The sequence below is a fragment of the Camelus ferus genome, chromosome 19 (genome assembly GCF_009834535.1).
Source record: "Camelus ferus isolate YT-003-E chromosome 19, BCGSAC_Cfer_1.0, whole genome shotgun sequence".
Classification (NCBI taxonomy): domain Eukaryota; kingdom Metazoa; phylum Chordata; class Mammalia; order Artiodactyla; family Camelidae; genus Camelus; species Camelus ferus.
Window position 1 is genome coordinate 34,198,898 of NC_045714.1, and position 27,355 is coordinate 34,226,252.

The following is a 27,355-nucleotide window of genomic DNA, read 5'->3' on the forward strand; positions in this document are numbered from 1 at the left end:
GGCAAAACTTTACCTACCCATCTTAGATTTTCATCTGGGACTCTTACAAAAAGATAGATTAACAAGAGAACAGTTTATTAATACATGCAGCACACATCATGTGGGAGAATCCTAACGAAAAGTAATTAAAAACCGCAGCTTAAAATTCCAGCATGTATAGCATCTTCAACAAAGAACAATAAAGTTATAGACAAATGACAGAACAAAGGAAGGCAGTTTAAGCTTCCAAGATGGCAGATTGTGGGAAGGTAAATACATGGAAGGAAACAAATGGAATAAGGTTTGTTTGTAGATTCCTCTGCTGTCATCTTTTGTCTTCAGCTTAAAATAATTTTATGTCAAAGAGGTATATTTTGGGATGACATACTCTGGTTTCCTTCACTTCTGTCTATATAGAATATAAATGGATATAAATACGTATTTGCCTGTTTCTGTGTAGATCCCACACACACACTCCGGAAAGATACACAAAACAGCAATTGTGGCTGTAAGGAGAAGGGGCACCTGAGTGGCTGAGGGACAGAGTAGAGAAGGACTTATGTTACATTGTTTTTTTTTTAATTTTAGAATTTTGAACCATGCACCTTTCATATCTATTAAATATCATGCTGGCTGGGAGAAGGAAATAAATTGGTAAAACATACACTGTGGATGGGAGAGTAAATTGTTAGGATTATCCTGGAAAACAAATTCTCCTAGGTGTATACCCAAGACAAATGAGCCCATATGTCTAAAAAGGGCATTTCAATAGCCCCAAACTGGAAATATTGACCTGAAACAAATAGACTGCCAGATTTTTCTCCAGCAAAGATAGGTTTATTCAGGATCAGCAGAGAACTGCCATTCAGGGTCTGCAACCATGGTGAGCCACGTGCAAGACCCTGCAGAGCAAGGGAAGGAGAACGCTTTTATAGAGGGAGAAAGGAAGTTGGGAGGGCTCTAGTAAACTAAGAGCCCGAGGCTTTTCATTGGCTGGCCTCCCAACTCTATTTAACTGAGGTTTTTGTTTATTAGTTTTTTTTTTAAATAGAAATAGCCTAAGTTCCCATTATGATAGAATATATAAATAAATGTGGTATGTTTTTACAGTGGAATACTATGAGCAGTGCAAATGAACCGATGACTGCTACAAGCAAACATTCTGATGAATTTCACAAACATAAAGTTAATCAAAATAATCCATACACCAAAAGAGCAAATACTATATGATTCTATTTATATAAAACTAATCTGTGGTGTCAGAATCGAGGGTACCCTCAGGGAAAAGAGAAGGAGTCGATGGAGGGGCCCAAGGGGACTTCTTAGGGGTTGGTCGTCTGCTATTTCTTGGTCAAGTGATGGTTTCTTAAGTGTGTTCAGTTTGTGGTGTGCACTTTTGATTTTGCAATTATCTAGATGTATGTTATACATGAATAAATGGCTTTAAAATGAAAGAGAAGCCTGGAGGCATTCGCAATTGTCAGGGTGGGAGATGAGATGTGACAGAACCCGGCCTGGGTGCTGGCAGTGGGGTGGAGAGAAGCGGGCGATTTGAGGGCTTGGGAGGGGGTAGGATTTTCTTGATTGGTGATGGGGCATGAGAAGCCAGGAGGGTGCCCAACTTCTGGTTTGCCACTTACATTGGTGCCATCCGGAGAGACAAGGAAGCTGGTAGGAGACAGATACCTGTGGGAGTGTGAGGAGAGTGGCTTTTGCAGTGCTGGTGGGATATGCATGGAAGGCGTCGTGCAGAGAAATGGCTGGATGGGTCTGGGTTTGGAATATTTGATTTTACAAGGTCCAACTTGGAGCTCAATCCAGGAGGAATCCCACTCACTGGGAACCTACCTGGTCAAGAAAAACACAGCCTTGTCCCTCTGAGCACTGTCTCTGGAGCTCTGGTGGCTTTATGGAACCTGGCAGTTCTAGCTGGCTGGGGACAGGTGCTGCCTTTCTCTTGGTCAGGACTCTGGGGCTGGAGACTCAGGAAGGTCAGTGAATGGGAAGGGGTGGGGTAGATGTCACCCAGGGCCAAAGCCCTTGGCTTTAGGAGAAGTTAGGTCAAGGGCTGAGATAATAACTCAGCTGGCCATTGCCATGTGGTTCCAGTGAGGGCCTCTGGGGCCCATCTGTACCATAATCAAGGGGTAGACACAGGAAACTAATGCTTCACAAAGACGTTCAATGTAGTCTCACTACAGAAACTCAAATATGCTCCCTTCTTCAAGAGGTCAGACAATTCCCACTACAAGGTATCTATTTCCAAGTGGTCCCCAGATGAAATGCTCAGATCCACAAGCACAACTGCCTGCACCACCTCCTCCACCATCTCTACCATCGTCCACCACCTCCTCCCCAGGCAGCCCTCTCTCACCATCACCTTTACCATCATGTTCAAAGTTACCTGTACCTCTCCTTCCTCCACCTCCTTGTCTACCACCACCACCATCTTCACAACCTCCACCAACATCCTTACTGTCACCGCCTGCACCTCCACTACCATCACATCCACCACCTCCTCTTCTACCTGCATCTCCACCATCACCTGTACCACCACCATCACCAGCACTGACTCCCACCATCTCCTCATCCCCCTCTTCCTCCATCTCCCTCTCCTCCACCTCTGTGTCCATAATCTTCACCCCTATTTCTTCCAAACCCAAGCTATCTGAGACTGCCCACACTGCACAAGGAAGTTTTTTTTAAAGGAAATATATTAATAGCTATTTTTTTCTGATTATACCCGATCATTTGAAACATAAAACACAGATAAAAGTACTGTCCCTCCATAATCCAGCATTACTATCCAAGATAATGACAATCTCTCATCTAATGTAGATCCTCCCTGACTTTTTTTCTATGAGATAGCCAGTATCCGCTGAGTGCTTACTTCCTGCTCAAAGCTCTTCTGAGTCTGAATGAACATTTTCCACAATAGAATTATAAATTTAATTCTCACAACAACCTGATGAGGTGTGTGCCATTGTTTTCTCTGTTTTACAGATGAAACCAGGACACAGAGATGTGGACTGAGTGGCTCCTCCCCCTCCTCTCCCACTGGGCTCCCCACCCTGGGCTCCCCTGCTGTTGTTCAGATGTGCCCAGCATGCTCCCACCTTCCAGGCCTTTGCATATGCTTTTCTCTCTGCCTGGAACACACTTCTCCAGATCTCTACATGGCCTGTTTGGTCCCCCATACACACACACTGTACTCAGGCCTCTGATCAAATGTCAGCTCCTAGAAGAGGCCTACCCTGGACCCCACCCATTTCAACCAGCTTTGTTTTGCTCCATAACAATTTTCCCCACCTGCCATATTCAATCATCCATTAATTAAATAATCAAATTAATAACTAGGCTATATATAGAATCAAAGCCAATTTGCAAAGGACCCCTCCCGATTATTTAAAAGATCTTACAAATCTTTAGTAAGTGTCCCTTGTTCTGCACAGCACACATCAGTCCTGGGGTTTAATTCATTGCAGGTCCCTGCAGCATATCAATACCATGTGGCTAAAACAGGAGCTACATCTTTTCTTTCTTTTTCTCAAGCCAGTGAAGAGGTGGTACAAACGTGAGGTCTTTGGTAAATCTCCGTAGAAAAGGGTAAAAAAAAAATCTTACACCTGCAGATTGTGATGCAGACTGATTCAAAGTCAGGTCTATGTGTTGAACAGATGCTCAATCCAGAGCCATGAAAGAACCATCAGATCACAGAACAAAAAGTGAGGCAATCCATATCCTACTGGGATTCAGGGAAAACTGGACCCAGGAACCCTCTGCAGTCTGACTTTCTCTAGATGGTTTGGCGGTGAAGGAGCTGCGGCGGGGGGCCAGTGGTGGCGAGGGTGCTGCTGGGAATCACCCTTTCTAATCTTGCCTCAATAATCATTTTTCCCTTCTTCTATGAAACGGAATCCCTGATTCTTAGTTGGGCACATGACCACCCAGAATAAAGACTATATTTCCCAGCCTCCCACACAGCTACATTTGGCTGTACGACGAGTTGTAGTCAGTAAGGTGAAAGGGGAAGAGATGCAGAGGTGTATGCAACTTCCAAATCATGCACTTAAAGAGAGGGATATACCCTCATATTCCACCTTTCCCCTTTTCCACTGGTTGGAATGCAAACATGTTGGAGAGCCACGTGGACCCTGCCTATGAGGGTAGAATCCTAAGGATGGAGAAGGAGAAAGAGCATGGGTCCCTGGACAGCGCAGGAAACCAAGCCGTCCTACCTGCCTCTAGGCTGTTAAAAGAGAGAGACATCAACTTCCTGTCTCTTTTCAGCCACTGTTATTTTTTGTTGTTGTTGTTACAGCCCATATCCTAAACAATATGGAAATTGCCAAAGCAAGCTTCCTAAGATTCTAGGGAAAGGAGACAGAGATGACAGGAAGAGGGTCAAAGAACTTTGAGGTCATGTTTAAAATACCTCAGGAGCACATGTATCAAGATCAGCTTCCCTCAGGTCCTCCTCTGTATCGCAGTGCTTCCTCTGCATATTCCTTCTGTCTCACCTACCCCAGCACACACAAGCTGGTCAACTCCTTCAGACCGTGGCTAAACCTGACTTCAGGGAACCATGTTACCACACTCCAGGCTGTTAGGCATCTTTATTAAATGTCCCTCATAGCGTAATGCCAGGTACTGCTCTCACAGTACTTACAGATTTGAAACTTCACATTTATCTGTGTGGTTATTCAATGGTCTCTCCCTCATAAAACTGTAATTTCTGTGACTTAACATAGGAACTGAGTCTGTCCCTTTATTGCTGTTTCCCCAGCACCTAACTCACCGTATGGCATATTGCAGGTGCCCAATAAGAATATATGTATGTAAGCTGTGACTGGATGAATGAATGAATGAATGAATCCGGACAGGAGAGGACAGGCTTCCTGCAGGGCAGTGTAAATGCTACGGCCTCCTCCAACGCAGAAAAGCAGAGCCCAGAATCGTGAACCACCGACTGAATGTTAACATGAACGCACACATGCCTCTCACAACCACCATTTTCAGCATGAGTAAGTGTGAACTTGTGGTCCCCCGGTCAGTAACTGGCAGATCCCCAATTCTTACTCTCATTTCTCAGATGCGGAAACTGGGTTAGAGAGGCCAGCCGAGCTGGGAGAACAGAGAAAGGAAAGGTAGGGGAAACAGGACCGCCCCTCGGAACGGCCGCATCCGGAGGCCTCGGGGCTTCCGGGCTTCCGGTCCCCCTGCCCCGCGTCCTGGGCTCCGGGGACGTGCGCGCCGTGTGGGGCGCGCACGCAGGGCGGGGCGTGCGGGGGCGCGCGCGTGCGCAGGCGTCGAGCGGAGAGACGAGGCAGAGCTGGGGAACCGCCGCCAGGTCCGCTCTCGTTCCACGCCGCCAGGTCCGCTCTCGTCCCACGCCGCCCGTCGCGCCGCCCGCCCGCCCGCCCAGCGTCCGCCGCCACCGCCGCCGCCGCCGCCGCCATGGGAGTGCAGGTGGAGACCATCTCCCCCGGAGACGGTAAGTAGGCGCGCCCGGCGGCCCCAGAGTGACCCGCCGCCGCGCGCATCCGCTCACCGCGCCCGTCTGTCTGTCTGTCCGTCCGTCTGTCTCCTCAGGGCGCACCTTCCCGAAGCGCGGCCAGACCTGCGTGGTGCACTACACGGGTGAGTCGGGGCCGGGGGGGCGGCCCGGGGGCGGCCGTTGCGGCCTGGGGCAGAGGCCCGGGGCGGGGCGGCGGCGAGGCCCGCATGGCCGGAGGCCGAGGCCTGGGCGGTGGCAGCGCCCCCGAGGGGGCAGCCTCGGGCCTGCCCGACCCCGACAGTTTGAGCCGCGCGCGCGAGCCCTGACCGGGGCCCGGACATCATTTCGCACTTCGAAAGCAGTTGTGTGCCTCAAAGTGCTGCCGTTCTGCCCACTGCACAGATGGGGAAACTGAAGCTTGGGGAGGCGAAGTCACTTGTCCAAGGTCGCACGCTCAGGAATGGGCAGAGCCCTGGCCAAGGACCATCCGAGAGAATTTGTACCATTTATGTGTCCGGATTGACACCCTACTCCCGCTTCCGCCCCACCCTTCGATGGAGATAAGGAAGGCGAGGTAATTCCCAGTCCGTGGGAATTCAGCCTCTTCCGTGGGGAACTCGGGATTCGCCTCTCCCCTCCGTCGCGGGTTGGGAAACGTTCCACTTTCTAAGTCATTACTTTGGCCCAGCGTGGCCTTGGAGGAACTAGATCTGCACGATCTTCTTCCTCTTCTTACTTTTGAGCTACCTACAAATCCAAGCCTCGGTGGCAGTGATGGCCCAGGCCGACAGAACTTGTGATTTAGCCCTCTAACCCTTCTAGTAGAGATTTCGCTCATCCCTATTTTAAAGCTAAGGAAATTGAAGCCCAGTTAAGGTACCTAAATTAAAGGAAGCTAAAAGAAAGCTAAAGGAAATATTAGACCTTCAGCCAGAATTCTAACATGACAGTCATATGCCTTGAAACCATCTTTTACTTCATGCCCTTACAAGGTCCTCCTGGGTTGTACTGGGGGAGGGAGGGAGGCTCAGTAGGCGGAGACTTCTTGGCTGTAGTGGGGGGCTGATGATTGGTGTAGCTACAGTTGTTAATATGAATAACTTTCCCTCCCCCTTCTCCTTCCCTTTTTTCCCTCTTCCCACCCTTTCCCATGTTCCTCCTCCTCCTTCCTCTGTTTCTTCTCCTTCCCTCCCTTTTCCTCCTCCTCCTCCTGGGGAGTAGGCTGTAGGCAGTTTTGACCCTTCTACCCAGGGATTCGCTCTACCTTTCTCTCCCAGATCATAGGGGGAACCCCCTGTTGAGGGAAATTACTTTGGGAAGGAAAAAAGGCAACAGCCCCCGCTCCGTGTGTCCTTTTATTTCTCTGGCTTTTTTATTTCTCTGGACCTTCTCCATGGGTAGAAAAGGAGGCAGAGGGTGGAGGGAGTTAGAGACTACAGCCTCTGAAAAGGCTACCAAAGAAGGAAGTATTGAAACCTACCTTTGTACCACGGATCTTTGCCACCAGTCTCGTGCCTGCAAACGAAACTGGAAAGTGGTTTTGATGTTTTAAATGGCTATCTTTGTAGACCACGGTCGGCATCTGAGCCTAGGAGTTCTAGGGGAGGAAAACTTGTGACGTTTGGTTGTTTTTGATCTGTGAGATGAGAAGAATAACCAGTGCTGGGGTGAGTGGGCAGTTCAGCTCCCACAGCCACCCGGGGCAGAGACTGACTCAGAGAGGTGATGAGGTGACTTCTGTCCCCCTCTCGCCCCCAGTTTGTAAGTAGCCACACTAGGATAATTTGCTACAGCTGTCCCACTCCGAAGTCTGTGCCCATTGTCCTTGGGTCCCCCAGTTTCTGGTGCTGATGGCAGAACTGGACACCAGCATGTAGGTAGAACCGAATTTCACTGTGTCTCTTGGTGAAATGTCCCCATACAGCATGTCTGTAGTCTTCTCCTAAGAGAACAGATGGTCTTGGGACCCAGAACACCATCAGGGCTCCCAGTGCCTCTTCTCCAGGTTCGTGTTTTCCTCAAGGGTGGCACCGACCCACACGTTCCCAGAACAGCAGCAGGACCCTGGCATGCATTAGGACAAAAGCTTTCCTTTTTATTTCATTTTTGATAAGCCCTACAAAGACACCCTGGTGAGAAGCCAGCTCTGCTTCATTGGGCAGGTGGCTTTATTACCACAGGTCTTTGCCACCAGCCTCCCAGGAAGAACCTGTTTGAGACCTGTGGGGGTGTGAGAGAAATGGGTAGGCGCTATGAGATTTCATCTGTAGCAGTTAAGGCTTTTAAGCCACTGGGAACAGAATTCATCTCTTCTCAACATGATGAAGAGATGGGGAGTTTCATAAAAATCTGAGGGTCTTCCAAGCAGGAAGCCCAGTGGGCCTCAGGAAGGGAGAAGAAAGTCTCATCATGCCCCTAGTTTTCATCTCTCTTTATCTCTCCCTGGCTGCCTCAGTAGTCTCCCGTACAGCTTTCTGTCTTTCTGTTTCTCCCAAGTGGTGGATGGTGGAAGTCCCTGTGTGCCCACCCACCCTCCTTCCACCCCCACGCCCGGTTTCTCTGTCTTCTTTTGCGTAGCTAGCTCAGATTGCTTGGCTTCCATGGTTACAGTTCCTAGGGAGAATCTGATTGACCCAGGTTCAGTTCGGGTGAACACTCTTGATCCAGTCTGCTCTAGCCAGGTGTCTGCTACTGCTGATTGGGAAGCATGTTCAGAGAAACAGCAGTGGAAGTAAGGAAGCTGGAGTCCCGTCTTCACTGGGTAGCACAGACTGACTTTGGCCACATAGGTGTTTTAAATACTCCTAGCAGCTGCCAGTAGTAGCCTGGATGCCTCTCTCAGGGCTCCCTCTGGTGCCTTCCGTGGCCTCGAGCAGAGCATAGCATGAGCATGGCATCATAGAATGGCCTCTGCCACCTCTTTGTGGTGCCACAAAGGGTAGAAGGGAAAATGAAAACTTTACTGTCCCCAGCCAGGCACCTCCTAGCAGCATGCCAGGCATTGAGGTGGGAGGGAGGAGGTGGAAGGGTGGCCTGCCAAGTATGTGCCTTGAGGATCAAGTGGATTCTCACGGCTGCCTCCTTGCCTCCAGCAGCTTCGTCATCTGTATAGTAGAGCTTGTGCTGACACACAGCTAGGCTTGTGTCCCTTTCACTCACATCAGAAAGCCATGTGCCTGCCATTGTCAGAGCCACCTCAAGTGGACTGAGGAATTCTTTTTTCAGTTGACATCGTGTCCTTGGGATTGGATTTAAGTTGTCCATACCCTGGCTTCTGATTGAGAAAAACCAAGGCTCCCTGAGCCTTTCCTCCTCAGGAGCTCCACTTGGAGGGACACTGAGGCTCCCAGGGCAGGTGTAGCCACTTTGTGGCAACCACCTCCCCTTCCCTTCTGCCACCCCTTGCTTTTCTTTAGCTTCTGTCTCCCCCCTCCTCTCTGCTGTTTTCCACCCACTCCCCTGCTGGGTGTTTCTTGGATGATGATCTGCTGTCTGGAGGAAGACTCTCCCCCAGCAGAGACTGCTCAGATGGCTCCCCCGATGTGCTGTGTGGGCAGGGCCACAGCAGGGCCCTTTCCTTCTACAGTAGGTATTTACTGAGTGACAGCAGCCAGCCAGGCATTGGAGACCTGGCCAGTGAACTGGGCAAAGACCTGATCTGGTGGAGACGAGACTGATAGCGCAAAGGTGTGACATGTCAGGTGGTGAGAAGCTCCGTGGAGAGGCTGATGCAGAGTGAGGGCCTGGGAAGGGGGTTTGCTGCTTCCCTTGGAAATGGCCTCTGACAAAATGACATTTTAATATTTACCCAAAGGATGTTGGTGAGTGAGTGGCGTGGCTGTCTAGGGGAAGAGTGTTCCAGGCACAGGGAGGAGCAGTGCAGAGGCCCTGAGGCTGGCGCATGCTTGGTGTGTTAGAGGGGCAGTGAGGAGACTGGTGTGGCTGGAGTGGACTGTGTGAGGGGGAAGACGATAGGAGATGAGGTGATGGTGGGACCTCATTGGTTATTGTAAGAACGTTGGCTTTCTCTCGGAGTAGTGGGAACCTTTAGAGGGTCATGAGCTGACTTGGATTTTAACAGGACCCCTCCCTTCTGCCTACTGTGTGGACACTGGGCTGCTGTGGCAGGTGCAGAAACAGGGCCCTGGTTGTATCCGGGATGTGCCGAGCATGCCAAGGGCAGGTGGGCAGAGGTGGTACCAGGCGGACAGTGATCCCCAGGGGGGATGTGGGGCCTTTGCTGGTTCAGATCTTGCTTCTGTAACATGTTAATGGCAGCTTGGGCAGAGTGAACCACTTTTCTCAGCTTCTGTGTGCGCCAGTGAAATGGGAGTCATGATGCCTGCTGTGAGGAGGTGCTGGGGGCACGCACGTTCTGGGAGAGGCGGCAGCAGCAGTGATGCTCTTACTGCACATACTGTGTCCCCGGCGCTGGGTGATGCATCGTCCTGGTCTGTCCTCGAGCCGGCACCACCTGCGCTGTCTAGAGTGGGAGAAAGGTAGAGTCCTGGACTCAGCACTCCAGCTCCTGGCGTGGCCCAGACCTACACGCAGCTTAGTGTTGGCAGAGTTGGATGGGCCAAACCTCATCCCCCTCCCGTTTCACAGGTGGGGAAATAAGTCATTACAAAAAAGGGATGAGTCTGAGTGAGGATTCATCTAAACCAAGCCTGCACGTTGCCTGCACAGTATCGGCTAAGAAGGCTGCAGCTGTTCTCTTCAGTTTGGGGACCAAGGGAGGTTTTTAGCGTTTGTCGTGGTTTCTTGGTGGGTGTGAGCGGGGCAGGGTTTGGCTACAGCAGCCGGGCTGTGGGAGCCGGTTACAGTGTCAGTCTTTTTCTCCTCCAGTTTCCTTCACATAATTGGATGTTAACATTTTGCTGTGAAAACATTATTTTCCTTCCTCCGGGATTGTGATTCCCCAAGTACAGACTCAGGCACGGGCCGCGCTCTCTTCTTCCACAGGTGAGAGCAGAAGGCTTGTTCGTCTGAAATGAACAGAGACCTCACAGCATTCTTGGTCTGTGTGCAGCTCTTATTTGTTAAGTTTTCAGACATAGAGAAAAATCAAAATAGAGTAATAAATACCCATGTGCCCACCACCCAGATTCCACGATGGTTGACATTTTGTTGTATATGCCATCTCTGTCTACTTTGTTCATACTGAAGAGCTCAGTGAGTCCTTGCGTTTCTTCCCTCAGGCCCCTTTCACTTTGGCCAAATAAATTCCAGCAGAACAGAAAGTGGAAAGAGGAAAAGGTGAGAGAATGGGAAATAATCACATCCCGGGTGCTGCCCTCTGTGCTCTTGTCGCCTTTACTTTTCCCCTCGCAGGAGCTCAGCCCTCCATGGCCTGCATTCAGTTCCACAGACTCACCAAGCTTTCCCCACAGGAAGGTCGCTGCCCCTCTGCGTAGGTGCCACCACACTGCCCTCAGTCCCCACCACAAGGCAGGTTCTTATTGCAGCTTAAATAATGCCCCTTCACTGAGTCTCCCCAACCCTTGGCTAACGTGGTCCTTCACACAGGCGTACACACTCATGCCTCTGTCTCCAGCAGGGCACCCTTCCTCTCAGCCTTCCTCACAGTCAGGCAGTATAGACTGCAGGCTCCAGGAGGCCAGACCCACACTGGTGGTGTTATGCAGGCCCTCCCCATCAGTGCCTGGCCTGGAGTAGGTACTCAGTGACTGTTTTGAGTAGTCAGTTAGGACCTGGCATTAGACTCTAGCTGGAGTGTGGGAAGCCCACATTCCTGTTGTGATTGGTATAATTCTTCTATTTCCTTTAAATTAGAATAAAAAAGAATATTTACAATATTTTGGGTTTTGCTTAGTCCCTGTGGATTAATATAACTGTGACCAGTTCTTCCTCTCACTCACTACATACTGGTGAGCACACCAAACCTTTCCCTTAGTCTTTCAACAGATGTGTTAGGAGCTGGGGAAAGCCTCAGCCTTGCCCTGGAGGGACCTACTTTGTGGGGAGTGAGTGCCTTCTCTTGTGCTTACTGTTACAAGGAAAGTGCCTTGAGCAGGTCACACCTGGGGCTAGAAGTGCCACATGGTCTTAGATGTGCGTGACTCAGTCGGGGAGGAGGAAGGGACTTACCAAGTGTGTGCAGAGGCTGGGAAGAGGGAAGAGTACCTTTGATTTTTCAACAAGTAGTTGCTGATTATCTGTTACGTGCAAGGCAGTGTTCTGGGTACCAGGAATATAGGAGTGAAGAGGAGAGGCCCTGCCCTCACAGATCTGACACTGTAGGGGGAACGACAGATGACGAATATGATTAATAAGCAAACATATATTGGACATTAGCCAATAAGTGCTAAGGAGGAAACAGGAGGTGGTTGAGATTTTAGAAAGAACAGTGGAAGGCCTCAGTGAGAAAGTGACATTTGAACAAAGACCTGAAGGAGCTAAAGCAGTGATCCATGTGACTGTACAAGAGCATTTTAATCAGAGGGGACAGCAAGGACAGAGGCCCTGGGGAGGGAGTATCCCTGGTGTGTGTAAACAGAACATAAGAGAAAACAGAGTTCTCGGAGTGGGGAAGTGTGAGAGTAACCAGAGATGGAGTGAGAGATGGTGGTATGCGGTGGCAGCTCTTACAGGGCCTTGAAGACCGTTTTAAGGACTTTAGCTTCTATTCTGAGTGAAATGGGGAGCAATGGAAGAATTTTGAACAGAAGAGTCATAGGGTCTGTCTTGTATTTTTAAAGAATGCCTCTCTGGCTGCCATGTCGAGTTTAAGCTGTGGGAGAGCAGTGCAGAAGCATGGAGATCAGGGAGGGAACTACTGAAATAATCTGGAGCCAGTCTCCAGAATCCATGCCTTTAATCATTGCACCCGACAGCCTACTGCCTCTATTTTCTGGAAGACAGAAAAAAAGAAAAGAAAGCTAAAGATCATATGCATTTCTCCCAGTTTCAGATAGCCTCTGTTACTGTGTTTCCTTCTGTGCATCTCCCCATACCGCCATGAGACACAGTGTGGCAGCCCTCTTGTTTGTGAGAAAGTACAAATGGAAGGCATGCCCACAAGGACTTGCGTTCTGTTTGTATCCTGTGATCCTGCATGTTCTTCCCATCATGGGCCTTCCTTTGGAAATACACTTTTCATCATAGAACCTGAAGGAATTTAGCCAAAGGTTAGAAGCATTTTCAGATAATAGATGGGAAACGTTCTTGCACTTTGTGTGATGGGGAGGGAGAAGCTGATTCTCTCTTTGAGTCGGCACTCGACTTTTGATCATAGCACGTGCATGGGATTCTCAGAACTCCAGTTCAGGAAGGTTGCCCTGAGTTCAACCTCAGAGGCCCGGAAATGGAACCAAGACAGAGGCTTTGAATGACTACTTTTCCACTACCTCAGTGTGTAGAATCTCTTTTCACCCATCATAATTGGGACAAGTGGATAGTTGATATTTAATCATAAAAGTGACTTGGTTTCTCTAAATATTGTATTTCAAATCCAAGCATCTATCATTTACTAAAAAGCCATGTCTTTCTTTTATGATGGCTTTTCTGATGGAATTTCCCATCAAGGTTCTTCAAAAACTAGTTTGGGCTTCTTTTAAAAGTAGAGCAAGATTTGCAAATGTTAACCACTGCATATAAAAATGGATTTAAAAAACACAGATTTCTTCTGTATAGCGCAGAGAACTATATTCAGTATCTTGTAATAACCTTTAATGAAAAAGAATATGAAAATGAATGTAAGTATGTATGTGCATGTGCTGTACACTCAAAATTGACATATTGTAACTGACTTCTTAAAATAAAAAAAGTAGAGCAGGGACTGTTGTGAGGTCATCTAAGTGCCAAACCTTTCTAGGTTTTTAAGACTACTTCCTCCAAACATTGGTCTCATTCACACATAATTATTCACTAGCAATATTTTTTAGTGACTTGTCTTACTGAGTCTTTCCAAGCAGTCAGCTAGGACCACTCTTTTTCTACCCACACTCATATTTAATTACATGCTATTTAATTATGTTATCTATATTCAGTAAGTATAACTGACATAAATGGATTTGGGAGTAAATATAGCTGACTGACCCTTGGAAAGCATAAATCTCACAGGGGAAAGAAGGCATGAGGATGAGCTAGAGACTGGGGCACAAGGAGCTTTCACAGTCTGGGGCTGTGCGGGTGTGGTTTTTGTGAGAGTGTCTGGTGAGACAGTTGAGTGAAAGGTAATTGAGAGAGCTTCTGTATATAAGAAGGAAGGGGAAAGGAAACAGCTCAGTCTAGGTCAGTACATCCATTTGAAGTGTTCCAAGTGGCTTCAAAATGCAAATCTGTGGGGAAAAAATGGCGATTTTTCAGTTTGGCTCCCCTGCCTCCATTCAGTCATTGTACTTTTTGTACGTAAGAAACTACCTGATACTGAGTTAAAAGTAGAAATCCTTTCTCCCTCTCCCAACTGTAAATGTTAAGAACTTTATATAGTTTTGAAGGTTTGGAGTTTGGGATGTTCTGTTTTGTTGTCATTGTTTGATATAGGTTTGGGTTTTTTCGTTTTTAGCCTTAAAACTTTCCATATTTGGGGCCCTATAAAATGCTGCTTGTGAAAACCACCTGCAAAGATTCATCAGCTCTTGAAAACCACACTGTGAGTCACGCTCCAGCTGCAACAAGTGCTGAAGCTGTGGCTCTACAGGTGCCTTCCTCAGGCATCTTCCCGTACCCAGTAGAGGGTGTAGGAGGAGTGGGTGTGCTGGCAGTGGAACCGTTTCTGTTGGATTATAAGTGAAATAACCCAGTGGTGCTCCTGAATCTCCAAATGCTGGCCTTGGGTCTTAACCACTGCTTCTGTGACACGAGCCAGGCATCAGGGACACAGTCCAAGGGTCCTTTGCACAGCAGCTGCTGGCCAAGTCTGCCTCTTTAGGTTCCTTCTCGGGGTGGGGGTGGGGGAGATATGATCTGGAGACTCTTCCCCACACACTCTTTCTCGCTCTCTTTAAGCCCTCCTGCTCCCCCTCCAGGGATTTGAATTTGCTTCTTCCCTTCTTCCCCCAAACAACAGCTAAACAGTTTGGGAGGAGACTCAAGTGAAGGTGACATCAACTGCTTTGCTGCCAGAGGCTCAAGCAGCCATAGCTTTTGCTTCTTTCTTGGTCTTTTGCTTTTAACTGGAGACCTCCAAATTTTTACATTTTCCTCACTGATTAGTAATTTAAAAGTGCCAAAAGTAAAAAATTCTGGAATTAAACCTCAGGTTCTTCCTACCATATAGGGAAGAGGTCCAAATATGGAGGCCTCATGCTTGTCCTCCTCGTTCTTAAAAAACATGCAAATGAAGCAAATTGAAAAGTGCTCATGAGTGCCAGTGTGGCTAGTGCCCGGGCTGAGCCGAGTGCCACAGGGACATGGAACTCTGAGTCCAGGTCTGTGACCTCGAGCTGTATTCAGTCAGGAGAGACAAGAATTGGTTCTCAAAATTGAGAATAAGTAACCATCCGAGGTCATGAGGTACAGATTTGTGTGTAATCAGAAATGAAATCAGTCAGTTCTGCACATAGAAGGTTGTGCTGGTGATCCAGGTTTTTGCTAAGAGTAACGTTTGGAGCTTAAAGAGTGTCAGCTGTCGTGTCTGAACTGTAACCTCAGTTGCCTTCTCTCAGCAGAGCGTGCTTTCTCTAGGAAATTACGGCGCTAACTTGGCAGGTGGTGTCAGTGTTCAGGGGCTCCAGGTCCTGGCACGGAGATGTTCAGAGTTAAAACCAGAGCAGCTGCTGAGACTTGACTTGCTGCCTGCTTTACCTGCTCCTTCCCTAGACAGGAAGCAGCTGCCATCCAGCGCCAGGTCTGGTGTGGGACGTAAACATATGTAGGATTTCAGTAAATCTCACTTTTTTCCCTGCCCCTCCCTTTGAAATAAAGTTTTATAGAGGCATAATGGACTTCCGGACTTCCGATAAACTGTACAGTTTCATAAGTTTTGATACATTTCTTTGTTGCTCTCTGGAACATCTCCCTTCTTCCCATCCCCAACAAAGGCTGATAGGCTTTTCTTTCAGCATAGGTTAGTTTGCATTTTCTAACGTTTTGTATAAATGGAATCATACAAAGTGTATTGTTTTGTCTGGCATCTTTCACTCAGTATAATTATTCTGAGATTATGTTGTTCCATGTATCAATAGTTCATTCGTTTTTATTGCTGAATAATTTTTCTACTGTATGGATGGATATACTTGGTTATCCATTCACCATTTGGCAGACATTTGGGTTGTGCCAGTTATTGGCTATTAACTATTACAAGTAAGTCACTGTGAATATAAGTCTTGTTGTACAGCCATAAGCTGTCATTTCTCAAATTTCCAGGAGTAGATCGCTGGATCAAATAGGAGGTGTGTATTAAAACTGTCAAGCTATTTTCCAAAGTGCTTGTTCTGTTTTATATTCCAACCAACAGTGTATGAGAATTCCAGTTCCTCCACATCCTCACCAACACGTAATACGATCTTTTTAGTTGTACTCATTTTAATCAGTAGTAGTTTTGTCTCCTAGTGGTTTTAATGTGCATTTTTGTAATGCTGATAATAGATCCAGGTTTTTACTTTTTTTTTTTTTTTCACTTTTGCCTGTAGGTGTCCAGTCCCAGCCCAGTCACCTCAGGCATTGTAGTTTTCATCTCCAGAAATTTGATTTGAATCCTACTGTCTTTCTTTACTAAGTGTAAGTTCTAGAGTGATGTGTCATGTGTCAGTTCTAGGTTGATTTCAGTTGATTGATTAGTCGCATTGTAGGTCGTGTTTTCCTGCCTCATTGGATGCTTGGTAATCTTTGAACACAAGACATGGTGAATTTTACCTTTTGGGATGCTGGATATCTTTATTCCTATAAATCTTCGTGAGCTTTGTACTGGGAAGCACTTAAGTTACTTGGAAACAGATTGATCCTTTTGGGTCGTGTTTTATGATTTGTTCGGTGGGGCTGGAGTGCTCAGTTTGGGCCTGGATATTCCTCACTGCTGAGGCGAGATCTTCCTGGTTATCCTGCCCAGTGCCTCATAAACTGTGACTTTCTTTAGTCTGGCTTATGAAAATCAGGCACTGATTCCAGCCCTGTATGAGCTCTGAGCACTGTTCCTTCTAAACGTTATGGATGGTTCTTTTCCTGGCCTTGAGTAGTTTCCTCAAACACGTGCATTGATTACTGAATACTCAAGGGGACCCTCTCTAACTCTGGGAATCTTCTCTACAGCTCTCTTCCCCCTGGTATGTGCCCCGTGGACTTGAGTTCCAGCCAAGTTTCCTTTCCTTCGAAGCTCCCAAGGACGTAAGCTGGGGCAGTCATAGGACTCACCTTGTTAGTTTCCTGTCTCTCAGCAGTCAGTTTTCCATCGCAGTGTCCAGTGTCTTAATTGTTTTAGCTATTGTCTAGGTTGCTTCTCTTTCTCTTTTGTTCTCACTCTCTGTCTGTCTCTGTTTCTCTCGCTCTTTTTTTTTTTTTTTTTTTTGGTTTGTTTGGTGCTTTTTTGTTTTTATTTTTGGCTGTTTAGGTAGGAGGGTAAATCTGATCCCTTTTCCTCCATCTTGGCCAAAACTGCCTGTTATAATGCCACAGCTTCTCTTATGTCCTGCATTCAACACTGACCAGCCTAATTCCCACTTGAGAAAACACGGTATCATGCGCATTCATTCCTGCATCTTAATGGACACTGCTTCCCCTCTAACATCATCTCCTCTCCCTGCCTGTGACAGTTGTGTGACATCCTGCTCAGATCTTGGGATATCATATACTCTTTGGACTTAGATTATAGGAAATCCCCACCTCACATCTAATGAACCCCACCCTTATCAACACCACCCAACCTTCTGTGTGAAGATGTCACCTCAGAGAAAGTAGCTGAGACTGACAGATGGTGACTGTGCTCTGAAGTTCTGGAGTGAGGCTTAAGTCCTCTTCTCAGGGATAACGGCTCATCTGAAATAGGGTAGGAGAATAAGGATCCTTGGCAAAGCTCCTGCTTAAAGCCCCTTTACTTTGAAATCCTGTTTCTTGGCTTTTATGGTTTCTTTTTGCCCCTCAGTGTCCCAGAAAAGCTTAAGGGAGCTGGGGTTAGACATCTTCCCAAACCCAGTCTCTGCACTGAAGACCATCCATTTCTCCAGTCTGGCTCAGCAGCTGGTAGAGCCTGGGTCTTACCTTGTGCTGCAGGCTTGGTACCAGTCAGGCAGTTGAAGCATCTCACCTTCAGGCAAAGCAGGATGAATGCATGTAACATCCAGAAGTTGCTTAGCAATGCATTTGATCAGGAATAAATGGAAAGTATAGGGATTCTGTCTCAGTACCCAGTGGTTTTTGTTGCAATCAAAATATGATCTTGCTCTGATTGGAGGCATGTTCAGATTTGACAGGAAATAGTATAATTCTTTTGTAGGTATACTGTATTTCTGTTAACTATGAGTTGCAACTCATTAGTGTATCATGAAATAAACCTAGGGGTCACAATCAGCGTTCTTTTTAAAAATGAGAAGTGCATCTGACATAGTAACTATTACATGTAAATTTTGTTTTGTTTATACAGATTTATGTGTAGACTGGGTCCTGACATAACTGGTTTGTTGTCACAATCGGTGATAGCTCTTAGTGTGATATGGGTTGTTGAGTTCCATTTATTTGTTAACTTCTCTCATGGCAACACTACAGTGGGATGTACTAAGTAAATGTCAAAAGATTTTCCTTATTCCATTTGTTATTTCAGCTGCAAGTAACTGAAAACTTGACTTAAGGCAAAACAGACTTTTAATCACCTCAGAATGCAAGTCTTAAGGGAGGTAGTTTGAGGCTGGTTCAGAGCAAAGGAACTACTACTCTGAGGTTCCTGACTGACCTCTTGGTTACAAGGTGGCTGCCATGGCTCCAGACATCACATCCTTACAAAACAGCATTCAACAGGAAGGGAGGGCAAGAGCTTTCTTCTTGGGTGTGTTTACCAGTGACGCAGGTCTTTCCTGGAAGATTCCAGTAGACTTTACAACTGGTCCAAGGGCCCAAACTGGCCTATGTGCCCACCCCACGCCAACACTGACAGAGGAGAAAGGCTTACATTGATTCTAGTTCATCTCCTGGGTTAGGCTGTTGCTGCTTCTGGAAAGTTGATACTCAGTTAGAAAGAGAGGTTGGGGGTGCTGGGTCTGGATTTTCCAAGGGTCTGGAATGTTCCATAGCCTGTGTTTCAGGTGCTCCTCTGGACAGTTTTTCTCTGTGGGTTTTGTCCAGCCAGCCCTTGCAGATGATTAGGGCTTAGAGGGGACCCCCTAATATCCTTGGCTTATTCCCAGGGGACTTCCTCACCTAGTGACTTGTCCATCGTGGCTGCTCAGGAAGCCCCTGGGCTCTACTCAGGATCTACTCTAAAGAGCGCAGACCAGGAAGAGGCTATTTCTGGTTTTCAGTCTCCTTCAGAGTTCACAGTCCCCGCTGAGCTAAATAAAGCCATTTGCTAGAGCCAGGCCCCACTACCCACTGGTTCTGACCTTGGGCGGGTTACTGAGCCTTGGAATTGTGTTCCTTATTTCTGTCACAAGCAGTGTCTGGCAGGTGGATGGAAAGGCTCCTACCTGGCCAGAGAAGGGATTATGCAATTCCAGCTATTTGTTGCCTGCTCTCACCATTAATGCTGAGTTCAGTTGGGTTGGGTCCAGTGTATGAAGTAGAGCTTGAAATGGGCTGAAGGGAGTGTCTGCGGTCAGTGTTGTGGAGAGTGGAGACCTAGTCTTCTCCCAGTTACTCATTTATAGGAAACTATTCAAGTCCTACCTTTTTTCATTTCTTTTATCAGGTAGTGATTGTGTTCTGGTAAAGAGGTGAGCTATGTGTACCCCCCAGCTCGTTAGTTCTGGCAGAGGTGGAGCCCCATCCTCCTGTCTCCCTCTCAGTCCTCAGCCTCAGGCTTCAGGCAGTGTCCACATCTACCCTGCCCCAGGACATCTGTCTCCCTTCCTGCTCTGTTAGGACAGCAGTTCCTGTCCCACATCACCTCCCCCTCCCCCCGCCTACTCCCTATTTCCTATTTTGTCAAAATACAGAAAGTCTGGTGGCTGTGATAAAGCTCTCAATTGATTTCTGCTTCCCCATCCCACCAACCAGTGTTGACGTTGTTTAGGTTGGGGTTTCCCTCCCCCTTTAAAACCATACAAACACAGCAGAATCCTGTGCTGTCTTACTGCTTGGAGTTGGGGAAGAGCATTCCAGATCTGAAGTAGAGGGACTGTCCCAGCTCCTCAGAGGCCTACTGAGGACACAGGGAATCCTCCCTGGATGCTGCAGTTCCTCCTCAGGCCTGGGACATCCTGCCAGGCCCTCCAGTGCTACCCTCTGGGCCCGGCACCCTGCCACTGGCTCTGACTTGCCTCGTGTCATTACTCCTCATTGCTCATGTTACAACTGCCCTTTTCCACAGGGATGCTTGAAGATGGAAAGAAATTCGATTCCTCCCGGGACAGAAACAAGCCCTTTAAATTTATGCTAGGCAAGCAGGAGGTGATCCGAGGCTGGGAAGAAGGGGTTGCCCAGGTATGCTGTCGTTTGTTTTGTTTTGTTTCCTAGTGTCTACCTTTTAAATTATGTTTATGGGTAGTCATTCATATGGTTCAGAAGTCCGAGGTAGAAGTGAAAAACTTCACTCCCAGCACCCCATCCAGGTAACTCCTTTTATTATTGTCTTGTAGAGTTTCTTTAAGTTGCCTTTTTTTTCTTTTAGACACACACACATTGTTCGGCATTTTGCTTTTTCACTTAATCCATCTCTGATACTTTATATACCAGGACATAAAAAAGGAGGAAGCTCTCCTCCTCACAGAGCTTCATAGTGTGGGCACTCCTCAGAGACATCGCAGGTTCGCTGCCAGACCACCATATTTTTCGGTTTCCCAGTTACCAAAGTTATGTTTACAGTGTACTGTAGTCTATTAAGTGTGCAATAGCATTATGTGTAAAAAACAATGTACAGTTTACCCTTGAACAATGCGAGGATGGGGTGCCAACTCCTGCCTCAACCAGTTGAAAATTCATGTCTAACTTTATAATCGGCCCTCCACGTATGCAACTCCTCATCACAGGATTCAACTGCAGATCATGTAGTATTTACTATTGAAAAATATTCATGTGTAAGTGGACCCATATAGTTCAAACCTGTGTACATACCTTAATTAAAAAATACTTTATTGCTGAAAAATGCTAACTGTCATCTGAGCCTTCAGTGAGTCATAATCTTTTTGCAGCAGTAACATCAAAGATCGCAGATCACCATACAAATATAATAATAATGAAAAAGTATTGAAATATTGTGAGAATTACCAAAATGTGACCCAGAGACATGAAGGAGCAAATGTTGTGGAAAAGTGGTGCCAATAGACTTACTTGACACAGAGCCGCCACAGACCTTCAACTTATAAAAAACACAGTATCTGTAAAGCACGGTGAAATGAGGTATGCCTGTATTCCCTTGGGAGTACTGTAATTTGTCGATGGCCATTTGGGTCATTTCCTGAATTTTGATCGTGTAAACAGTGCTGCAGTGACTAATCTTCTGTGGACTTTATTTTACATTTGTGCTGGGATTGCCACAGCTTCTCAGAGGTGGAGTGCGTGGTTCAGTGGCTGTGTGCACTGTATTTTGACATTTTACCAGATGGGCTTACTTACACTGTGAATTACCACCAGCGGGCTGTGAAGGTAGTGTCTCTTCTCAGCCCCTCCAGCACAGTGTATAGTTAAACTTGGCTTCAGGACAAAGTAATGAATGAAAAATGTTACCTCAGTGTGGTTTTAATTTGGTTTTGTCTTATTATTGACCATGTTGTATGAGACCAGTCCTGAGAGGTCACACTCATGGAGAAAGTAATTTTGTTTGTCTTGAGTCTGTTTCTTCACCTTTCCCCTCCCCATTTGTATCAACAGCTTTTGTTATTTACACAGCCAACACTACGGAATTCCCAGTAGGCAATAGGGGACCCAGGGTTGCCAAATTTCAGTTGGATTTTATCCTTGCATCGAGCCTAGGAACTTTTTTCTTGGCACCAACCAGGTAAAGGAATGTTTATAGTGGCCTAAGACCCAGGGGGCTTTGTAATTAAGCCCTGCCGTGATGGATAATTAGTCTATTTCCTCTCACCAAAGAGAATTGGAGATTTAAACATGTGGAGAGAAAGATTTCTGTCTGTCTCTCTCTTTTCCAGAATGCACTAATTTCTTTATAAAATATCACTGGTTTATCTCCAGATAAACTGCTTAACTTTCAGAAACTCTAAGCCATCCCATTCCCAGGTGTCTAGATTTCTGTTCCTACACAGCAGAGGATCAACAGTACAGAAAGGAGAGGATCTTTGTGTCTTACTTCCCTTTGGAAACTTCCCCAACTATATCTTTCTGTCCCATCCTGTCCCCACCCCCAACGTCTGGCAGGCTCTTGGGTCTGGAGCCCATCCCCCATCTCTCAGTGCCAACTATTGTCCACCCTACGACTCATCTTCTGTGGCTGTTCCAGCACTGGAACAATCATGGTGTTGTATGTTCCAAGAGCCATAGCTGCCACCGAGATAGCGTTATCAGCCTGTTTCACATCCCACGCTTGGTGAGGCATGACGAAATGCTGGGGAGGTGCCCAGGCTCCCCCTGGACTCAGTGTGCTTTGGGCCAGTCACAGCTCTCACCCATGAGAAGTCTGGGTGGTGAGACCTACGCAGAGCATCTTCTTTTACTCCACAGGCTATTTCTTTAGCAAATAACTTAAAAACACTTGTGCCCCCTTTCCTATTCTTTTGATATTGTTTTGGTTTGTTTTATGTTTACAGGTCTGCAGTCCTGCCACATGTACTATTTTGGCAGCTTGCTTTTTTCATCTAACAATATATCTTGGGCATCTTTCAGTGTTGGTATATTCAAGGCTTTAAGTACATTTAATCTTTCTGGTGAAACAGTGGTGCTGTGTGTACCTGTGATGCAGGTGTGCGTGTGAAACCACTCCTCTTGCAATAAGCATTTGGATTTCTATCAAAAGATTCTAGAAGTAGAATTACTAGGTGAAAGGATATGATTGTTTTGAGTTCTATTAGGTTAAGCCAATTGCCTTTAAGTGTCCTTACTGCCTTGGTCCGACATGTCCTAGTTTCTGAAGGGAGCTGTAGGAAGCAAGCCTGCAGCTTTCTCTTTAGTCACTATCTCTTGGGCTGGGTCCGAGAGCCAGGAATGTACACATGGAGACTTAGAAGACGTAAGTCAAGGATGAATATGCAGCTAAGGACCTGCTCACTGTTCAGAAAATAGATATTTAAACTTTTTTGTATTTTTAATTAGAAAGTGAAAAAAGTACAAGTACATTTTTAAAAGTGAAATATATTTTCCTCCACTCTCTATTCTCTCCATAGAAAAATGCTGGTGATATTTGTGTCCTTCCAAAGATGTTTTCTGTTTATACAGGCAGGTGCGAATATATATTTTCCTCTTTTTCACACGAATGGTAGCATGCTGTACATGCTACTTTGTACCCCAGAAATTTATACTGTCTTAGTTTTTCTATATTTCTGAGTATGGGTATAAATATATAAAGTCCAGAAACCTGCCCCCAAATACTATGTTCTGTGTGTTCTCTTTTAAAGCAAAGTTTTTATCAAAGTGCTCCTTTTCTAAGAATGTAGATGCCTCTTAACATGTCCTTTGAGTGACAGGCCACTCAAGGACTAGGTGGTGACACTTCCAGAGTGTTGGCTGTCCAGAGTTAGATCAGTAAGACCTGGGTAGAAAGACTGAGGGCCTGACTGTTCCGGGAGTTAAGAGGGTTTTTTATCTGCTGTGTGGCCCCTCAGAGCCAGATGCAGGGCTCATCCAGCCTGACTGCCTACCTCCATGTCCTGCACAGGGGTGCCCAGCACCCAGGCAGCCATGCAGTCACTGAAATGTCCTAGTCACATCATCCTGGCCAAGGGACACCCAGGTAAACAGCTCTGCTTCTTAAGGAGACAGTTGGGGAGTGTATCCAGCTCATTCAGTTCTTCCTTGTTCTTTTCACAGATGAGCGTGGGTCAGAGAGCCAAGCTGACTATCTCCCCAGACTATGCCTACGGTGCCACTGGGCACCCAGGCATCATCCCACCAAATGCCACTCTCATCTTTGACGTGGAGCTTCTAAAACTGGAATGACAGGAATGGCCTCCTCCCTGAGCTCCCCATTCTTGGGTAAGGAACTGAATGCTGAAGGAGCTTCCTTTAACTACCTTTGCTCCTCCCAAGTCATGCCCAGTGTTTGATGGGCATCAGAGAGAACCAGAAACGCCACGGGCTTTTCCCCTTACATTCTCCTTCTCTTGGCTCCATTCAGTTTCAGTTATTAGTGGATACCTTGGGAAGGAATGGCATGTGCTCTCGAAAGAACTCATGGGGTTGGGGCACCTGATGGTAGCTGTTTAAATGAAGTATTTTTACATGTAGCTTAGAACTAAAACTGAGTTGGGAATGGGAAATACAGACCGAATTTTCAATGCCAGCATTTTAGTTCTTTCGAAGTAAGACTGGTGATGACTTTGCTTGCCCTGCCTAGCTTGTGCAGCTCCCTCATCTGTATAGTCTGTGGTCGCTGCCTGTTAGATGATGTGAGACATTACCACTTGGGCCACCCGCCTCGGGGAGCAAGCCCACGACCCTCAAGGCCAGCAGGCCAGCTTGTTACCAGTGCACTGAAAGGTGAGGCCCAAGGATGCTTTTGAAGTGTAAAGGATGCTCTCAAATAGTCTAGGAAGGGGTCTTGGGGACCTTAGTCAGCCTTTCTGTGCAACAGATGTGGAGACCGAGACCCAGAGAGAGAGAAGCCTTACTTAAGGTCACATCCAGGCAGTGGCAAATTAGGACAGAACCCCGTCCTGCTTCCTCTTCTTGGACTTTTTTCCCTTCTCTCATTTCTAGAAAACCAAATACAATATCCTAATGGCACATAACTTTTCATGTGGGTATTAAAATCATAAAGCACATGAATGCTGTCATCTGTTTTCCAAGTGGCCCCAGACATTTGCATTTCCTCCCCTCCTGCCCCTGGAATCAGAGGACCACAGCCGGGGGCTGGGTGAAAATATGTCGTTTAAAAGCAGTAGCAGTGGCTTCTAGCCAGTTATGGTGTACCTTGTCCTGTTGTGGACTTCTTTAAATAGAGGGGCCTTTGTTGTTTCCACTCAGTGGTTTGAGTCCTAAACACCTGGGTTGTACAGGCCTGGTCAGGTTTAATCAGTCTGGCTTCTCCACCTGTCATTCTTACCAGGCGGGAACCTGGCACTTTACGAGCCTCTCCTTGCCCAGAGGTCCACACCTAGTCCAGACCCTGTCTCCTGTTCTTTGAGAGCTGAGTCCATAAATGTACTTGAGGGAGTCTTAGAGTTACTCTGATTTGGGAATAGACTTTCTGTAAATCTGGTAGGACAGAGGGAGGGAGAGGAGGAGAGAGAGGGCTGAAGGGGCATGAGTCACTCTGGCCTAAGCCTCCCTATGCGCTGCCAAGGAGCAGCTCAGAACTTCTGGTAGGGGTCTTGAAGGAAAATCCAAGGGCAAACCCAGAGAGTCACAGGTGTGACGGAGTGAATGAAGACTACAGACAGTTTCTAAGTCTGTTTGACCTGAGGAGCAGCAGCTTAGGGCTGTGCACATTAAGTCCTTGGGAAGCTTTTAAGACTCTTGATGCCCAGGCTGCACCCCAGACCAGTTAACCACAATCACTGGGAATGGGGTCCAAGCATTCAGATTTTTTAAAGCCCCCAGGTGATTCCTGTGTACGGACAGGTTGGATACCTGTTGATGATGGGGAACTGTATTGTTAGCCACGTTGCTGGGCTGTGCCCCTCCTGCTGTCCTCAGCAGCATAAATGTAACCTTAGGTTTAAAAAAACACAACCAGTGTAAGCAGGAAGGAGGTTGCTCACCTGGGCCTCCAGCCCTCCCCAGCTGGAGCAGAAGGGGCGAGGTCCATGTCAGACCTCACAGCTGTTGGGGTAGGGACTTGGTATGGCAGACAGCCTTGTGGCTGCCCTCACTGCACACACAGAGCGTTGAGTTGCTGGAACTCACCAGTTTTCTGTCCCCAACAGATGTGACATGGAGGGATCTGGCGCCTCCAGACGCGCACACGCGAATCCGTACGGAGCTCTTCCTGATGTTCCACTCCACTCCGTGTAAACATCTCCCCTGACTGAATGTGTTCTGTCACCGGCTTTGCTCTTCCCCTCTCCCCGTATGTGTGTTGACCTGAACTATATGCCATAAACCTCAAGTTACTCGTTTTATTTTGTTTTCGTTTTGGGGTGAAGATTGAGTTTCAGTCTTTTGGATCTAGGTTTCCAATTAAGTATTAGTCAAGTATTAACAGCACAAGTAATGGGTTAACTTTAGAATAGGAATTGGTGTGTGGGGGGAGGTGCAAGAATCTTTATTTTATTTTATTTTTTTGGATGAAATTTTTATCTATTATATATTAAACATTCTTGCTGCTGCGCTGCAAAGCCATAGCAGATTTGAGGCGCTTTTGAGGGCCGAATTATTCTCCAAGTTGAGAGATGTCCTTGGGTTGAATTAAAAGCCCTACCCAAAACAGAAGTGGGAAGGGGGAGAGCCTTTGCCTCCACTGCCCCACCCCCACCCTCCCCTTAAACCCTCTGCCTTTTGAAAGCAGATAGTTTTCACTGAGATGTTGGACACTACAGGTATCTGTCCCCGAGCCAGCAGGGACCTCTGAAGCCTTCTTTCATGGCCTGGCTTTTTTTTTCCCCCCATCCTGTGGTTTTTCTAATGGATATTCAGGACTTTTGTAATCTCATAGCTATCCAAGCTCCACTTCCTAAATTTTAAGAACTTTAATCGAAAGTTTAAATTGAAGGTGCTGTTTGTAGACACTTAACACCCATGAAAGCCCAGCCATCATGACAAATCCTTGAGTGTTGTCTTAAGAAAATGATGCTGGTCATCACAGCTTCAGCATCTCCTGTTTTTTGATGCTCTGCTCCCCCTGCTGATTTCAGAGTTTCCTGGCTTTTCCTTCCCCCCTCTCACCCCTTTGCTGTCCTGTGTAGTGATACGGTGAGAGAAACTGCTGCCTACACCCCACCCGTACCCCTACCCTTCTGCACTCCATATGAGTTTCAAGTTTTATTATTGCAATAAAAGTGCTTTATGCTGGCTTTTCTCAGCCCTGCGTGATGGTGGTTACTTTCAGGTGCCTCTCCCTGCCCTTTGGGGGATGGGGTTGGGGTGTGATGGTGAGAGTGTAGTGTTGGAGGTTGTGTTTTAGCAAAACTGCTGCAGGAGCACCTTCCCCGTCGGCCTCTTGGGGGCTGGGGGGCAGTAGATTTGCATCATCTACCAGGAAGGGAACTACTTGGATGTCAGGCTGGGTCATCAGGGAGCCACTCCCTTGCCCATCATCAGATGTTCATTAAATGTGTGTTCTGGGTCCAGTTCTATGCTAGGTTCTCTGAGGTTGCCAAGAAGTGGTGGATGCAACCAACTCTCAAGAAATGAGCTACAACCCAGTTGGAGGTGTAGTACCAGCAAACTATAAAAAGTTACAAAGGGAAGATTTGGGTTTTAAATCAGTGTTCCTCGGTGAACACTTGGTGTGGATATTTTTTTGTCATGTGGATGGTCTGGGTTGTTGCAGTAGCTTCCCTGGCCCTACCCAGTATATGCTAGTAATACTCCCCTCCTCCCTCATCACAGACACCAGAAATAGTGGTGGTCCACACCTTTCTAGACATCTTCCAAAATTTCCTTGATTGAGAGCCTTTGTTTTAAACAGAGAGATAGTTCAAGGACTTGCTTAGTGATTTTCCAAATCCACCCCTGTATTAATTTAAGTCACCAGAGTATTATTTCAGGGCTATGTCTTAT

At 47.0% G+C, this 27,355-nt stretch overlaps 1 protein-coding gene across 2 annotated transcripts; it reads left to right on the forward strand.

Annotated features, from left to right (window-relative positions):
- Nucleotides 1-5,260: 5,260 nt before the first annotated feature.
- Nucleotides 5,261-26,654, forward strand: FKBP1A (FKBP prolyl isomerase 1A). Of its 2 annotated transcripts, XM_032462020.1 has the most exons (5): nt 5,261-5,473; nt 5,572-5,619; nt 19,896-20,008; nt 23,504-23,668; nt 25,561-26,654. In XM_032462020.1, exons 1-4 carry the CDS (start codon nt 5,437-5,439, stop codon nt 23,630-23,632), a joined length of 327 nt encoding a protein of 108 aa, XP_032317911.1. In that variant the 5' UTR covers nt 5,261-5,436; the 3' UTR covers nt 23,633-23,668; nt 25,561-26,654. The 2 variants fall into 2 exon arrangements, with proteins under 2 accessions (XP_032317911.1, XP_032317910.1); XM_032462019.1 differs by lacking the exon at nt 5,572-5,619 and having other exon boundaries at nt 5,299-5,473.
- The last annotated feature ends 701 nt before the right edge of the window (nt 26,655-27,355 follow it).